We start from the raw sequence: 15,402 nt of genomic DNA on the forward strand, positions 1-15,402 counted from the left end.
CAAATCGCCTTCTATCAGTGCCTCATTTGGGGTAAGGGAACAAAGCGACTTGCCATGCATTGATCTAGTCGCGCTTACCCGATCTGGAAGTACCACGTCGTTCCTAAGTTCCTTGCCATCTGTTAGCGCCGTCGCTGCCTGGAAGCTGGACATGAAGCAACACACATCTCTGAAACTACCTTCATAAAGTGATTCATCAGTCACGATTCTTTGAACTTGCTGGTGCGCGTTGTAGCACAATTACGGCGCCTGAACTATGTCTTGATCAAAGCCACCGGTATTGAGAAAACTCTTGTCGTGGCATCGTGGTCCTTCCACCAAGATCCTCCTTCTTTCAAAGCAACGCATTTGACGCTGGCTTGTCAACAAGTGGCGGAAATTCGTCAGGTCGCCACGAATTCTCTGAGACATCCATTCATGTTATACTTGGCACAACGAACCCGCGTTACATGATGGCAACTTGGTTCGATCTTCCCCAGGAGGTGAAGCAGATCATTCTGTGCATGGTGTCCGAGACGGGCTCAATTGTCTATATGCCAAGAGATCGACGACGGAAAATTGACCACAAACATCTCGAAGCAAAACATTTTCACAACCTGCTCCTCGTATCGAAAACCTTCATCACGGTCGACGATCTTGCATTCGCTTTGCTCAGTACAGCGATACTAACCTTCTACTCATTGAATGAGTTACATCGACTCGTTGACGAGGTCAAGCCAGCATTCAAGCAATGTGTTCAGCGGATGCAACTCGTTAGGACATGGTCAGATCATCCTGTTGGACCATTGAAAGAGAATTTTGCCAGCTTCAGCAGCATTGAGAAGATACTGTCCACGAACTTTGCGAAGCTCAAAAAGATTTACCTCGCACTCCCTGAGTGGTGTGCCCCGGTTGGACGTCACAAAGGCCAGCACCCACCTTCACGGGAAGACATTTCGGCCATACTGGATCATATGTCTTCCTCACAAGATTCCACTCCGGCAGAGCTCTTGCTCTCTAAACCTCGCACAAAAGCAGCATCGCACGTTGCCGCCAGGTTTGTGGGCAATAGGAACACTCACAGGTCAGGCTATGCATTCATTAGGCCGCAAGCCTGGATTCGGCGGCTAGTTATGTTTGCGGAAGAGGCCAACATCGAAGTAGTTTTTGATATGGCGTTAGGCATCATAAATAGGTGCAGTCCCGGTCTAAGCACATCTGAGTCTTATGGAGAAAGTTCCCACCGACAGTGCTGGCCGGAGTCGCCGCGACAGTACTTCTGTACGCTCCACTGGTTGGTACACATCAACGCACAGATGAGCACGAAAGATTGGATGCTAAGGGTCAAGCATGGCAGTCAGGAATACTCGATTCGTCAGGACCTCGCGTATCAGATGATCCATACTCCACCGAACAAAGGCAATCTATGGTGGCAGGACCTACTGCGAGACCTGTACCAAGCACAAGGAACGGCCTACGCGCTTCCTTTCTGATATTCATGTGATAGTTCGTGATATCATGGCATGACGAGGGTAATCGGCAATGGTAGGCAGATCTGGTTCGCTATGCTTGCGGAGGCGCTATGGTTAGAAGATATGGGAGCCGGACGCCAGAGGCAAACACGCAAGGAATCGAGCTCTTCCTCGTCGAAGCTTGCACCAGGCTCTACGTTTCGCGGTCGCTCGCCGGTATCGTGGCATTCTGCTTAAGGTAAGTGCTAGCACAGATGGAAGCATATATGAGATAGCGCTTCCAGCAAAGATCGACGTGAACCTTAAGCAGTGAGATGAAGTGAATTGTAGCCTGTTACCGTACCTCTGTGGCTGTTCCGTCCTATCCATCCTTGATCTTCTTGAGATCAAGGAGCGCAAGGAGGCGGATGAGCAGGCAGCAGCGGCACAAGTATGCCAAAATGTGACAAGGTATCCAATGTCATTTTCACAATAGGGTCTCCAGTAGCTCGTTACAAATTTCGCACCATAGGTGCAACCTTAGGCAGGGTCGTTAGAGGTTCCCCGCGCTGGAGCATATATCACTCCGGGCTTAGAATACAGCTCGGAGATACCCGTACTACGCTTATACCGCCCGTATTCAGCCTATAACAATAAGACCCAGGTACCCTCACTTTGATGGTTTGGCATGTGGTGGGTCGACGCTATTGTGAAAACTACATCGGGTACCTTGTAGTACAGAGATTTGCAGATACGGCCAAAGGCGGTTTCGAGCAGGAGGCGTGGACGGCTTACGAGAAGCTGCGCAGAGTCATGGAGGACACGGGTGACATCCTGCTCATTGAGGTGCTGGTAGTGCTTTCAGTATTCGAAACCCGCAATGCACAGTACTACCAGCATTGTTGCGAGTACATGATCCATTACAGACCCCTTAGGCAATCCAGAACCAAATCTTCTGCCACATGTTCTTCGGGACTGGTTCCTCATCCATAGCACAGAAAGCATCCATCTCCGCCTTCCCAGTAATTACATCTATTTCTCGTATTGGAATCGCGAATTTCGTCCTCCGCACAATCTTGTGGCCCAAGTAGAGCACCAAGAATATCGGGATCGTGATATACGCAGCCAGAAACCCTGAGACCGACCAGACACCTGGGAAGAAGTTCTGGAAACCATTCGTCAGTGTGAGAATGCTGAGTACGATGAGCACTATCCACGTAGCGTATGGTTGGAAAGGCGTTTTATACGGCAGGGTATCGAGCAGACCTTGGTAGACGAGAGCCTTCCGGAAGCGGATGTAAGTGACTAGGACGACAATCCATGCAACATATCCGGAGATGGTCGAGATATTGACGAACCAGTCGAAGACTTGCGCGGATGTATCTGAGACGGTAAGGTAGGCCAGAAGTCCAGGGAGCCATGTCAGCAGTACGGCCGCGTAGGGTACACCTCTCTTGTTCGTCCTGCCGAAGAGACGAGGGGCTTGGCCGGATAGTGCGAGGCCGTAGAGGATTCGAGAACCGGAGAAGAGGAAGGCGTTGCCGGCTGACCAGGCGGATGTTAGGATCGCGGCATTAATGACGTGATTGAGGCCGTCTATGCCTGCGTTTTGAATTGCAATGACGAATGGCGAGGCGCTTGCGTTCGATTCGGGAGAGAGGAGTCGCTCGTTATCGAAAGGGACTATGACGCCGATGATGAAGGAGCCCATGCCGTAGAAGAGTAGCAGACGCCATACGTATCGTCGGGCTGCTTTTGGGATGTTTCTTCGTGGGGCGACGACCTCACCTGCGGAGACGGCGATTAGTTCTGGGCTGGTGATGAAGGCGAATCCAGCGCGGACGAAGGCTGTCCAGTAGGCGAGGAAACGTCCTGTTGAGCCAGAGACCAGGTACGGATTGAATGCGCCGGGATTGTTCCAGTATCTGAATCCCACCACACCATTTTGATTAGGACCGCCTCCGAAGAACAGCACCCAGCCAAGAATGATCAGACCGACGATCGTTATCAGCTTGATAGATGCAAACCAGAATTCTGCCTCTCCGAAGAACGCGACCGCGATGACATTGAGGAAGAGAACGAGGACGAGGAAGATTGTGATCCAGACGGCAGGGTTGACGTTCGGTGCCCAGTAGCTGAGCAGAATCCCTCCGGCAACAGCTTCAGCAGCCACTAAGATGGAATAGGCATACCAGTAGTTGTAACCAGTGGCGAAAGCAAGACTTTTGTCGATGAAGCGTCCGACGAAGTAAGGGATCGTAATACCTTTCATAGGCAGGTATGTAACCATTTCGGCGAGGTCGTTCATGACAATCCAGACGATGAGCATGTTTGACAGGTAAGCCATTAGTAGCGGTGCTGGTCCGGCTGTCGCGAGGATCGCGCCTGATCCGACAAAGAGTCCTGTTCCGATCGCACCTCCCAGAGCTCTATATGCAAGTTAGTGGTCGGCACATTTGTGATCATGGGTTCACGTACAAGAATTGGATATGTCGCGACTTCAGACCTCGCTGTGTTTGTCCTCCGCGTCCTTCTACGAGCATCGCATCGTCGGGCACGACCGACTCCTCTTTGGTGAGACCATATTGCGCCTCGTAGCCGTGAGCCCTGGCCCCACTGATGACATTGTCGTTGCCCATCTTCAACTTCTTGCGCGCTCCGCTCAGCGACTCTTGCTCAGTGGCAGGAGAGATACCGTCTAGGTGACTGTATGTAGGTCGAGTAACCAAAGGGCGGCGTGTCGTTTACTCATCAATGGAGATTCCTGAATGTAACGTCTCGGCACCCGACAGGGTCTTGGATTTGGGACACGCTAGGCTTCGTGTGTGCGCTGAGCAGATTTGGCAGTGAAAATTCATCTCCACCCTACCCGGGGTCTTCCTCCGGGTGCATGGTACGGTTGGCTTGGTCTTGCTTGGCCTAAGAGTGGGGCGCCATGCCAGTGTGCTGTGTGACACAGAGATAATTCTGCACCAGATGCTGTGAAAAGATATCAGACACGAAAGGTTGAGTGTGAGTAACGCACTCTATGGGTATGCTATTAACTAGCAAGCCCTAAGATCCTCGCGTCGTGGCTGGAGTCCTCCCCGTATTCGATGCGAAAATGTCCTCCACGATGTTGCATTGCCAATTGTTAGGGACGGATCCGGTAGCCCGTGCGTAACCGATGCTACCTACTCTCGCCATTCCACCGCAAGACTGTCATCAGGTGTTCAAGGCCTCGCGGTCCACGAGTGTGTTCAGGCTATCACGATGTTGACGCCTCGAGATAAAAACACCTTTGGACATTTCGATGTCCTCCCTGGCAAAAACTATCTTCACATGTAGCGGACGCTAGTCCAACTTGGCCCTAGCGTGACCTGACGCGTCTGAACGTGTTCAGTTGCCAACGATGTTATCTGTTATTCAACACGAAATGGCTATCTCTGCTTCTGTCACCTCAGAATTGTTGCCCCCGAATATCAAGGGTCACGGTTACCACGTTCCGGTGGAACTTTGCATAACTTTGTGCTAATTCAGCAACGTCGTAAAGCAACGTGGTACCTTCACTACGTATGTCTATCTCAGCCCCATGTGCACCTAAATGCAAGCAAAGGCCTGCCACAACCTTCGGACATTCCCCTGCTGTGTGTTGCCAAACTATAAGATCTGCCAGCAGACCTATGATACGAGTCTCGGGAACCTTGAACGTGGCGTGGGAACATTCGTGAAGCGCGAACTTAGCAGGAGGATCAGGCACGTCTTTTGCCAGCAGCAAGCACTTCCATGATGCAGGTACTGATGCCAAACATGCGTTGAGTTGAGTGATCGATGGAAATTAAAGCAGTATCAGGATGAGAGCATTTCACCCTGGTTGCTCCAATCGAAGAGCAAACCTCCGCTAGCAACACGTCTGTCTTGTTCAAACTAACATTCCAATCAAACAAGCATTCTTCTCTCAGAGAAGAAGACTCCGACTGCCTCCCATCGACTAATCTCAGATATCAGCGACCATGGCCACAATCACGATCCACCCAAAGTTCTCCCCCAAGAACATCCTCCACATCAAAAGAGCCGATGGCACAATCGCAACCACACAGGAAGCAATAGGTTGGCTGGTGCCGCAGATCATGAACGATACGCGGTTAGCGATGCGCAACGATCCCGAGCAGTGTACACGATTGTCTCTCAATCCTGGAAAGGGTGGTGCTAAGGAGGTGAAAGTGCTCGATGATGTCGAGGATGTGCTGTCCGATCCCAATTTTATGGAGCGTTGCGGCTTATCGGACATCGTAATTAGATTTGGGGACGATGTTCCAGACTCTGCAGGTGGCAAGGATGATGACGAGGAGTGCGAGGAGAACGATTCGCTAGAGGAAGATTCAGAGATGGAAGATGGGACCGAAGACGAGCAGACCGCGAGTGAGAAAGAGCAAAGGAGCGAAAACGAGCTCAAAAGTCCCGCGAACACCATGTTCGGCGAGCTAGCGTTCAGAGACAAGCCTGCTAAACCAAAAGAATTTCAGCTTGTCATCAGACCCTTGCAGAAAGGTTGAAGCTGTAATAGGTAGTTCGGACAACTTCTGCACTACAACGCTCTTGAGGTATGCATGGAAGTACGAAGAGTTGCTCAAGATCAGCGACGGAAAAAAAAACGGGAAGGCCATCAGTGGTTTGCAGCTATTCTTTGAATCCGGGCATAACTCAGGATCGACATAAAGCTTCAGTTGAGCATGATTGAAGTTTGCTCTATTCGGTCATATCTGGATTCATAATCCTGCCATACTCAAGCAGCATCCGCAAGAACACCAAGCGGAGATCAACATCCCTCAGCGCCTTGTGGTACCATTCAGTCGATTCTTCCGCTATCCTCTCGGACAATTCCAATCCCTTCTCTGTCGTTGCCAGAAATCTAGCCATCTCAGGAAGCTCACTATATCCCGTGGAAAGCGGTACATAGTGCACCCATGGCACTAGTCTGTCATCATGCCACTCCTTGAAGATGGTCTGCTTTACCACGACCGACTTCGACTCAAGCAGGCGGTAGAAGCGACCACTGAATCCATTCCCGTCGATGTCCATCAGAAACTTGTATGAGTACTCGGCTTCTTGTGGATCCAGTGGGCCGTCCTGTTCAAGGCCGAACGCCTTCTTCTCGATCTCGCAGGCGTCGTCTGTGCATTGCAGAAGGTCGACGATTCGTGTTGAGAAGAGGTCTCTGACCTCGGCCATGGTGGAGAAGCGTGGCGTCCAGCTATCCGAGCCAGGTTCTACCTCTTCCAGCAGTTGGACGGCCTCCGTGTTGGTCTTCGCGGTCTTCAGCACTAGTCTCTGCCGCTGCATTCGATTCCAAGTATCTTCATTCGCCAGGCCGCCCGTGTCTCCGCCAACCCAGTAGAACTTGTTCTTTGTCCTTCCAGGCCAGGTCCTTCTCCAATTCATAGAGAAGCCGTATACCATTGTAGTATGCGCTGGGATATAGGATATCGTGGAAATGGGAAGGTTTGCTCGCTGACCAAACGGGTACCAATTGACGGACGAGTCTCATGTCTTTTGGGGAGAGGAGGATGCCCTCCTGCTGCAATAGCTCGCAATTTTGGCATACGTCTTTGCTAGATGTAATGTTGCTGACAAATGATAATTGCGTTATGAGTTCACGTTGGGAATACTCGGGTTGACGAGAAGCAGAGTCCTTCGGGCATGCATGCGCCGTTGCAGCCCAGCCACTCTGTTCTCCTGTTTCGACTATTGGACTGGCGATCGTCTGGTCGGGCTTTTGCGCCATTGTGTGCCACTCATGATGTTTCGCGGTATAGACGGCTTGCACCACTTCTTCGAATGGTGCACTAACCATTGGTTCGTCGAATTCATTCAAGACAACAGTCATGTTGTAAGGCACAATACCCAACCATGCTTTGTTTGTGAGCTTCTCGCCTGTCTCCCGCATGTTGTCCGATATGGTCACGTTCCCATTCGCGAACTCCATCACGACCATTCGGTGAGCATCTGACTCCAGTACCTGAGTTATGCGCTGCTCCAAAATGGATGGATGTACTCCATGAAATGGTTCTAGGCTTTCCATGAGAGTATCGAACTCATCAATGAGCACAAACTCGTTCTCCACCGCAAGACTGTACCATTGATCGAAGCCTAATGGTGGTCGTCGTCCGTATCGGCGCTCGTACTCGCCAACGGCTTCGTCAAGTGTCTTGGACTGCCTTGAAAGCATGTCATGAAACTGCGCTTGGCTAGAGATAATCAGATTCTCGATTGGGTGACCACGAGATGGGCTTGCCTTGCTGGTTAGCGATATGGTCGAGCGCGAATCTTGGCATATCCACAGGCCGCCGAGGATACACACGAAGACGAGTATCAGGAAAGCTCTGCGTATGGCTGCAATTGGACGCGGCGTCGATATAGGGCGCCGAGGCGACAGCAACCTGTGCCCCATGGTCTGGCAGATGTTGTCAATGAAACTTCGAGAATTGACCAAACAAGTACCTTGACACTGAGACTCGTGGCAAGTAATGAGGATGTCTCTGATGCGCCAAGCAAGGGATGGTCCAGACGAGGAAGGCCGAGGCCGCCGAAGGACCGTCGACCGGCGCACGGTCTTGTGTGACCAACGAGCTAGATATGTGTGCAAAGTCGCCGCCCTTTGCTTTTACTTTACCTCTGGTGATACGTCAAAAGTCTTTGCATGACTGTACGCAATTCTGACTATTCGACCACGCACCCGATTCGCCCTTTCGCCAATTGCAGCGTAGATCATCTCGTAAGTATGAGAAGGTGCAACGTCTGCACAAACCGCTGGGTGCTTCCGCCTCGTCCTGTGATAATGGGCCGTGCTCGAAGAAAGTGCAAGGTGTGATATGAAGCAGATCTGAATCGACCTGAGAATCAGTGAGGATCAACGCGGTCTTCTCGTGGAGGTTTGCAAGCTGCGAAAATTTGTGGCTGGAACAGTTGCATACGGTGAAAATAGCAGGTCGTTCCTCAGCTCGTTTGTGGTAGAAGCGGGAAATGGTCAGTAGAAAGCGCGATCTACCTGCAACACAATGGGGCAATCCCGATTCAGGTTTGGAAAGTGCTAACGAGCTCTCATCCTTGAAAGGATGGCTGCTCATGCAATATCGCTCCTGAAGACGAGCGACACACTGTCGTCACCTGCTGTGATGATGCGATTACCTCCGCCACCTTGGACAAAGCCAAGGATACCGCCGCCCTCACCACCACCACGATGGCCCTGCCATTCCTTGACGAAGCCTTGACCGGCCGCAGTCGTACCACCTCTGACGTCCCATCTCCGCACGACACCATCCATGCCAGCGCTCGTTAGAAGCCAACCTCCCTTTTGCGAATTTCGGACAAAGTCGACCTTAACGACGGCGTGCTCTTCATGTGCCTCCCTTATATGGCGTCTGACTGCGAATCGATGAGCTGTGTCGAAAAGGGCTACTGAACCATCCACACTGCCAGCTGCAAGCAACGTAAGTGGTGGTGAGGAGAATGATAATGTCTCGACGCCATCGCTTTGAGCCTGCAAAGACGCCAGAATCTGACCAGCTGACGAGGCTTGTGTGTTTGATCCCTTGCCTGGCTTGTTCTTCTTCGCGTTATCCGCCGGCTGCGGCAGACCAACCACTTTGATGTTGCCACCTGCACCGCCAACAGCAACTAATGCGGCCGAACAGGCGACACTATATAGGCCACCTTCGACCTCAAATCTCTGGTCCTCTGCGGTCAGCTGGACACTGGCTTGACCAGACTCAAAAACGTCCCAGACGTACAGACTGCCGTCCTCGGATGTGGTTGCGAGCAGCCTGCCGTCCGGTGTCCATGCGCCAGCCGTACTCGAAGCTGTATGCAAATATTGTGTCATGACAATGTTCAATTCGTTACCGGAGTCTGCCGCATCGATCTTGTAAACCCAAACACTACCGTCGTTCGCACCAAGCGCAACCACGTTCGGCTGATTTGGGTTCGGGCATACGGCCAGCCAGTTGATCTCCTCGACTTCTCCAGCTTCTGCCACAAACTCCCACGCCGACCAGTCATCTTTCTTGCTATGCCTCCACGATCGCAGCTTCCCATCCAGTCCCGCCGTAACCACATACTCCCCATGCGGCTGGGTGAATGCCACAGCGTTGACGGAGTCGGTATGTCCATCCAAAGTCTTCAGTGTTGGAAGACCCTTTCTCTCTTGCTGCTGCTGCGGTTCGCTCTGATAACTGCTCGGCAACACCGGTCCAGGCTCGACAGTCGAATCGAAGATGTAGCCAATATCATCACCACCTCCTGTAGCTATTATTGCTGGATTCGTGGGGTGTTGGGCTATACAGAATATACTATCTGTATGAGCATCGAAATGTCCTATTGAGTCGTTCTGCAGTTGAATTTCTTCTTGAATATCGTCGTCATCGCCTTCCATGGGGTGGTCATCATTTCCCTCGATCTCTTCACCTACTTCGTCCATGTCGAGGAGGTCTTCATCTTCTTGCGCGGGTTCAGTCGGTTCTCTTGCGCTCTGGTTGGAAGCCATGCTGCGAGTATGATTCGAATGTGTAGGTGTGTACAGCTGGTGAAGATTAATACCTCGACTTATGTATCTGTCGCTGCTGCTTAGAAATTGTCTTGCGCCCGCGAAATTTCGATTTCATCCCACGATTCGTGCTACGTCATTGGTCAAATCGTTCTCAGGCAGCAAGGCTTCCATCGATATTAATCAGCAGGGTGACTCCTTCCAGATCCACGAAGCTCATCTTGAGCTTCCCATCCTTGATTCGATGCAATGCCGCCGACTGTCTTCAACTCGGGATGTATTTCTCCGGCAGGACTGAATGTGATGTTTCCTGCTAAGCAATAGGCCCATCGCGTCTGCCTCACCAACGCGGCCCGTGGAGATTGATCGTCTCCAACTTCCGAGGGGTCGGATTCGCAATGATGTGCAGACGTGCCCCCATGTCGGCTGTGCGTCTTGTTGACATTCGCATCGAACTTCACATTCCGACCGATGAGATCTGGTTGACGAGCTGCTTGCTACAATATACTTGACGCAACCCTAGCCTGACCCGTTATCAAACGTTGAATAATCTGATACCCACCACAGCACATCATGGCTGATCTACCCGAGACCAGCATGTCATCCTCTATGAAACCTGAAGCACCAAAAGAGCCACTCAACCTCGTCCCTCAACCATCTCGTCCGACAATGGACAACCCACCCGAGGATGCCTGGAAGCATAGCGGAGTACAGGTGATCGCGGGTGACCAACTTGACACAAACACTGCACAGACCCCTGGCATGAACCGCGCAGCAGCCGTCACATTCGCCCGAACAGGCGCGCAGAAGTTATGGGCCGGCACTGTCAAGATTCACGCCGATGCCAAGACAGGGGCACACCACCATGGTATGTATCTCGTCGCTCGCCTGAAGTGCGGAGTCCGATCGCCGGACTCTGTCACGAAGAATGGACAGCTGACCACTCCCATATCACAGGCCATCTCGAATCTATAATCTACATCGTCAAAGGCAAAGCTCGAATGCGATGGGGAGCACAGCTCGAGTTCACAGCCGAAGCAGGACCAGGTGACTTCATCTACGTCCCACCTTATGTCCCGCACCAAGAAATCAACGCGCTCAAGGACGAAGATCTCGAATGCGTGCTAGTGAGATCAGATGGCGAAGCTATAGCTGTGAACTTGCCAGATTTGGTGCCGGCTGAAAACCCCGGTACAGTAAAGTGGGTCGATCCAACACATGGGAACCTGCCACATGACCACGATCATAGCCACGATCTTGCATAGACACATCAACGTGGATGACTCTTAAATAGTGAGGCACAGTCTCATAGCTTAACGAACTACCTACAAGCAGGATTTACTCCTCTAGGATCCCTCCACAGCACATTCATGCTTTCTTCGTCCCTTCCCGCCACACATCATCACTCACCTCCTCCTTCCAGTTCGTAACCCCTAGACTACACGCCAAATGCATCATGACACTCCCCTCCGCAGCACCATGCCAATGTTCCGTCCCCGCCTCACAAACAATCACATCACCAGTCTTGATCTGTCGTGGCTCCCCGCCTCGATCGCAGATCCAGCCAGTACCCATCTTGACTTCGAGGATCTGTCCGCATTCGTGTGTGTGCCAGTAGGTGCGGGAGCTGGGCGTGAAGAAGACGTGGTTAAGCATTATCTTCTTGGGATCGGATGTGGAGCTGTTGCTGTTGATTAGAGGTTGAGGCGGACGGGAGAGGGAACTTACGTGGCATCGGGGCCGGGTTTGGTAGTTGAAATTGAGTCCATGTACACCGTGCCTGTTTTATGTAAGTTTGCGACATACTTTGCACACATGCTTCTCAGAATCTTCGCACCTGTGAACGTGCCAGTAGCCTGACGGGAGGAGGGGGATGTGGACATCGACGAAGCGGAAGAGTTGGGGATGATTGTTGATGGCATTTTGGTGGCTCTTTACAATATCACGAAAAGCTATGCACAAGGGTCTGTTGAAGTGCTTAAGAGAGAATCGATACCAAAAAAGTGAAGACATGAACTTCGGTTGGTCCTCTCGAGTCTCCAATTGGGCATACTCGAAAATTGGAGAGTACTCCAGGTACTTTGGCACGAGTTATTGTAACTGATCTCCAACTTAGGAGAAACGATTGATATGCTGAAGACAGGTGTATCAAATCGTGCAATTATACACGAGTGTTTTACTGCCGCTCAAGCACAGATAGTCAGCGGTTATGGCGATGTGGCCCAAGTAGTCGGACACACTTCGCCACCACTCTGATAATGCTACCGCCATATGTACGTTCTGTGAGATCTCCTACAAGTCTTGTGGTCTTTTTGCTTCATAGTAGGAAAGGAGTGAAGCTTGCACAGCCTTAAATCAGACGCATGCCCCGCTTTAGGCGAAGCAAAATGCGTAGTCAGCATTTTATGGCCGCCGTAGCTGACACTATGGCATATGGAGACGAGCTGTCTGCCTACTGCTGCCTTGCACCATCACCATAGATTTAAGCTAACCCATACAGGACTTTTTGATTCCCACTGTACTAATAGTTATAGAACGCTGAACCCGACTCCTTGATCTGGAAAGCACTCACCCAGCACATTTGTAGACCAAGGATACCGATTCAAGATGACCTCCACGCTTCAATGTCCACTAGCAGCCCTACCAGTCGAAATCCGTACTTATGTCTTTGAGCAGGTCTTCGAAGGCCAGCAGCTCCGTCTCAAAAGCCGCAACGCTCGTGGCTCGACGAGTCTCGGCAATCTATCAATCCTCGTCACATCCAAATTCTTCAACAAAGATCCTGTAATCCGGGATGTGCTGCACCAGAAAGGAATCCTCGTCCTGAAAACCGAATCTGACTGGCTGAGACTGATGGATCGTTGCTTCGAGAATGGAACCTTTGATAGCTCAAAGTTTGTCAAGCGCATAACCTGGAAGGTATCCGACCAGGTCATTCATGCAAAGAGGTCATTCTTTCAGAAAGTGACCCCCGAACGCCTCGCACAGATCTTCCTCACTGTGAGCGCCGTCGAAATCCAGCTCAACCAGACTCAGCATATCTGTGGGACGCACGAGACTCTCTCAGAAAAGATTCAAAGTCCTACCTGGATGGGCATCCAGGGTCAGTGGCTTGCGAACAATACGCTATGCAACTCGGAGAATCGACGTAACGTGCAATACCAAGATGTCTTGTCGGTGTTGCAGGAGGTTTTCGAGAGGAAGTCTCATCTCGACCTGACGTTGAAAGTGCCGATACTGATTGACTGCAAATCGGCGTCGTCAAACTGGACTGGGTCAGGATGGCGGACAACATCGATAATTGTAAGTCTGAGTAGACTTCCGTGAAGCCTTCGCTGATATGGCCTGAAGCACGACGGTATCATGAATCTCAAGGACTGCATACTGAGGATCGACATGGACGGGCGAACGCACGAGATCCAACAGCATCCCTTTCTTCTGTGGCCGACCAAACTGTAAGCGTGAATACTTTCAGAAGCAAAAGACTGAAGGCCCTGCTCTGCAACCGTCATCACTAACATATTGCAGTTCGCGGGCACGGAGCCCACATTAGGGCCGCCAACGGACTAGTAGCAAATAAGCGATCTCGATGTCGTGGTCCACGTTGACCTCGCAGAGAGACCTGCCGACATCGCCGACCGTTAGCTGATCGCGGGTTCTAGGCCATCCACGATGACCGTGGTTGAATGCAGACCACCTCTTGATCCAGGCAAGAGCGTTCCGTTTGCCATATCTGGTTCCCCGCTGTCGCTGTACTCAAAATATCCAGATTCGGAGTAATTGCTGTCGACCTTGGAGTTGAACTTGATCGTTAGGGGTTAATGAATGTAGGGTCTTGCGCGCTGATGTGCTATTGCAAAACAATAGTAGTTATAAGTTGCCAACCGATGTGCTTGCACTCTCTGCACGAGGCATGCCAAAGCATACGTCCTATCATTAGCCGACGACGTACTTTCATTCTGCAGTACAGAACCACAGACCAAGAGAGTAGAGCGTCAGGAAGAGATCGTATCCGAGTAGCTGATACATACCCTGTACATTATATGCCATTTTCTCACGCGATACCATACCAAATATATACCGCCAGTATCCACTCACTTCTCCTCCAGCACAAACGGCACCTCAGCCCCCAACCCATGCACCTTCTCCTCTACCTCCCCTTTCGTCTCCCCATCCACCCTCCCCTCAGTAACATAAACAATAGTATAATCCCTGTTATCAAAATACTTCCCCACCAACCCCTCAACATACCGATGCCGCTGATCAATCAGCACATCCCTCCTCTTCTGACTCCCCGCCTCAACACCCGGCAACACCGCATATATCACACTCTCCCGTACCACACTGCTACTTAACTCCGGCAGCGGCCCCTTCGTATCCAGCGTTTCTACCCGCGTGACACCGTGATGAAGACAGTCCATCAGAATCGTGTTGATAACAGCTGTGATGTCGACTTTCCCCTGGATATCCGATGCGATCAGGGCTGTGCGGATGCCGGCGCCGACGGGTAGCCAGGAGGTCTCGTAGTCGGCCGGGGTTACGCCTGGTTGGACGATGACGGCGTAGTGGGTTGTTGGGCAGGTGGAGAGGGCGGACCAGAGTTCGGTGTGGATTGCGGAGACGGGGCCGTGGGAGAGGTCGTGGGGGGAGACGCGTGAGAGTCTGAGGGCGGTGTTAGTTGGTGAGGACTAGGGGTGAGGGCAGCTTACTGCGCGGTTGAGGAGAGGAAGAATAGGGGGGATATGTCTGTGCTCGCTGAGGTACTGGCGACGGCCATTGCAATGGCACTGAGTGTTGGTAACAACATCTTTGGAAAGTTCTTTGCGGTGAAGGTCACAGTGTGCTACCTGGGTTGTTTACCTGCTGCATCATCCTCGAGATCGACAGGGGGAAGTGAGGCTAGTGGTTGGGGGTTCCGGAGTGGGTCGGTCCGAAAATAGCCTGCTGCGGGGAGTACCGCTAGGGTACGCACCCCTCAGTCAAGACACTTTCTGTCGACCTTCAAGTCAGTCACACTATATCGCGGCGCCAGCTCCCCTCTCAGACGATGAACAGTGTTACAAACCGTCAATGTGGTACAGCGTGCTCAAACGACCAGAGTTACCATATACAGCCCATCTCAACCTCCGCCCAGCGTCGGCCGCCTCTCGAAGCCGATACTGGTGCAAACCTCTTGACTCCTTGGTTCGAATTCTTGGTGTTTGAGTCGAAGAACCATATCGTCTGTGGACTGTACGCCTCAGCAGATGTTTCTGCTCGAAAGGTTGCCCAAGTATAGCACTTAGTCAGCGTTACAAATCCTACTACATTGGCCATCTTGGAGCTAAGTTATGCCCGGACATCATGAACGGTTTCAAATTCGAAGGATCACCAAATGTCTGCGCAGTGATGGTTGACAAAGAGAGCGAGAACGGATTGTCTAAATGGGTATTCATTTGCCTATACATGGTA

At 51.6% G+C, this 15,402-nt stretch overlaps 9 protein-coding genes across 9 annotated transcripts; 3 read left to right on the forward strand and 6 right to left on the reverse strand.

Annotated features, from left to right (window-relative positions):
- Positions 1-2,361: 2,361 nt before the first annotated feature.
- Positions 2,362-4,069, reverse strand: PMZ80_005596 (uncharacterized protein; the record flags this gene model as incomplete). The annotated part of the gene is made up of 2 exons (XM_064874015.1): positions 2,362-3,859; positions 3,909-4,069. The coding sequence occupies 2 exons, from the start codon at positions 4,067-4,069 to the stop codon at positions 2,362-2,364; spliced, it is 1,659 nt and encodes a 552-aa protein (XP_064729737.1).
- Positions 4,070-5,422: 1,353 nt separating this feature from the next.
- Positions 5,423-5,965, forward strand: PMZ80_005597 (uncharacterized protein; the record flags this gene model as incomplete). The annotated part of the gene is made up of 1 exon (XM_064874016.1): positions 5,423-5,965. The coding sequence occupies one exon, from the start codon at positions 5,423-5,425 to the stop codon at positions 5,963-5,965; it is 543 nt and encodes a 180-aa protein (XP_064729738.1).
- Positions 5,966-6,158: 193 nt separating this feature from the next.
- On the reverse strand, positions 6,159-6,641 carry PMZ80_005598 (uncharacterized protein; the record flags this gene model as incomplete). Its single annotated transcript, XM_064874017.1, has 1 exon — positions 6,159-6,641. The coding sequence occupies one exon, from the start codon at positions 6,639-6,641 to the stop codon at positions 6,159-6,161; it is 483 nt and encodes a 160-aa protein (XP_064729739.1).
- A 127-nt stretch (positions 6,642-6,768) lies between these two features.
- PMZ80_005599 (uncharacterized protein) lies at positions 6,769-7,638 on the reverse strand (the record flags this gene model as incomplete). The annotated part of the gene is made up of 1 exon (XM_064874018.1): positions 6,769-7,638. The coding sequence occupies one exon, from the start codon at positions 7,636-7,638 to the stop codon at positions 6,769-6,771; it is 870 nt and encodes a 289-aa protein (XP_064729740.1).
- Positions 7,639-8,532: 894 nt separating this feature from the next.
- On the reverse strand, positions 8,533-9,951 carry SQT1 (60S ribosomal subunit assembly or modification protein; the record flags this gene model as incomplete). The annotated part of the gene is made up of 1 exon (XM_064874019.1): positions 8,533-9,951. One exon carries the CDS (start codon positions 9,949-9,951, stop codon positions 8,533-8,535), a length of 1,419 nt encoding a protein of 472 aa, XP_064729741.1.
- Positions 9,952-10,524: 573 nt separating this feature from the next.
- PMZ80_005601 (uncharacterized protein) lies at positions 10,525-11,216 on the forward strand (the record flags this gene model as incomplete). The annotated part of the gene is made up of 2 exons (XM_064874020.1): positions 10,525-10,819; positions 10,909-11,216. The coding sequence occupies 2 exons, from the start codon at positions 10,525-10,527 to the stop codon at positions 11,214-11,216; spliced, it is 603 nt and encodes a 200-aa protein (XP_064729742.1).
- Positions 11,217-11,319: 103 nt separating this feature from the next.
- On the reverse strand, positions 11,320-11,873 carry PMZ80_005602 (uncharacterized protein; the record flags this gene model as incomplete). The annotated part of the gene is made up of 2 exons (XM_064874021.1): positions 11,320-11,632; positions 11,680-11,873. 2 exons carry the CDS (start codon positions 11,871-11,873, stop codon positions 11,320-11,322), a joined length of 507 nt encoding a protein of 168 aa, XP_064729743.1.
- A 685-nt stretch (positions 11,874-12,558) lies between these two features.
- Positions 12,559-13,410, forward strand: PMZ80_005603 (uncharacterized protein; the record flags this gene model as incomplete). The annotated part of the gene is made up of 2 exons (XM_064874022.1): positions 12,559-13,254; positions 13,303-13,410. The coding sequence occupies 2 exons, from the start codon at positions 12,559-12,561 to the stop codon at positions 13,408-13,410; spliced, it is 804 nt and encodes a 267-aa protein (XP_064729744.1).
- Positions 13,411-14,045: 635 nt separating this feature from the next.
- PMZ80_005604 (uncharacterized protein) lies at positions 14,046-14,758 on the reverse strand (the record flags this gene model as incomplete). Its single annotated transcript, XM_064874023.1, has 2 exons — positions 14,046-14,613; positions 14,754-14,758. 2 exons carry the CDS (start codon positions 14,756-14,758, stop codon positions 14,046-14,048), a joined length of 573 nt encoding a protein of 190 aa, XP_064729745.1.
- Between the last annotated feature and the right edge of the window lie 644 nt (positions 14,759-15,402).

Source organism: Knufia obscura, assembly GCF_036327395.1.
Source record: "Knufia obscura strain CCFEE 5817 isolate CBS 148926 chromosome Unknown scaffold_6, whole genome shotgun sequence".
Taxonomy (NCBI): domain Eukaryota; kingdom Fungi; phylum Ascomycota; class Eurotiomycetes; order Chaetothyriales; family Trichomeriaceae; genus Knufia; species Knufia obscura.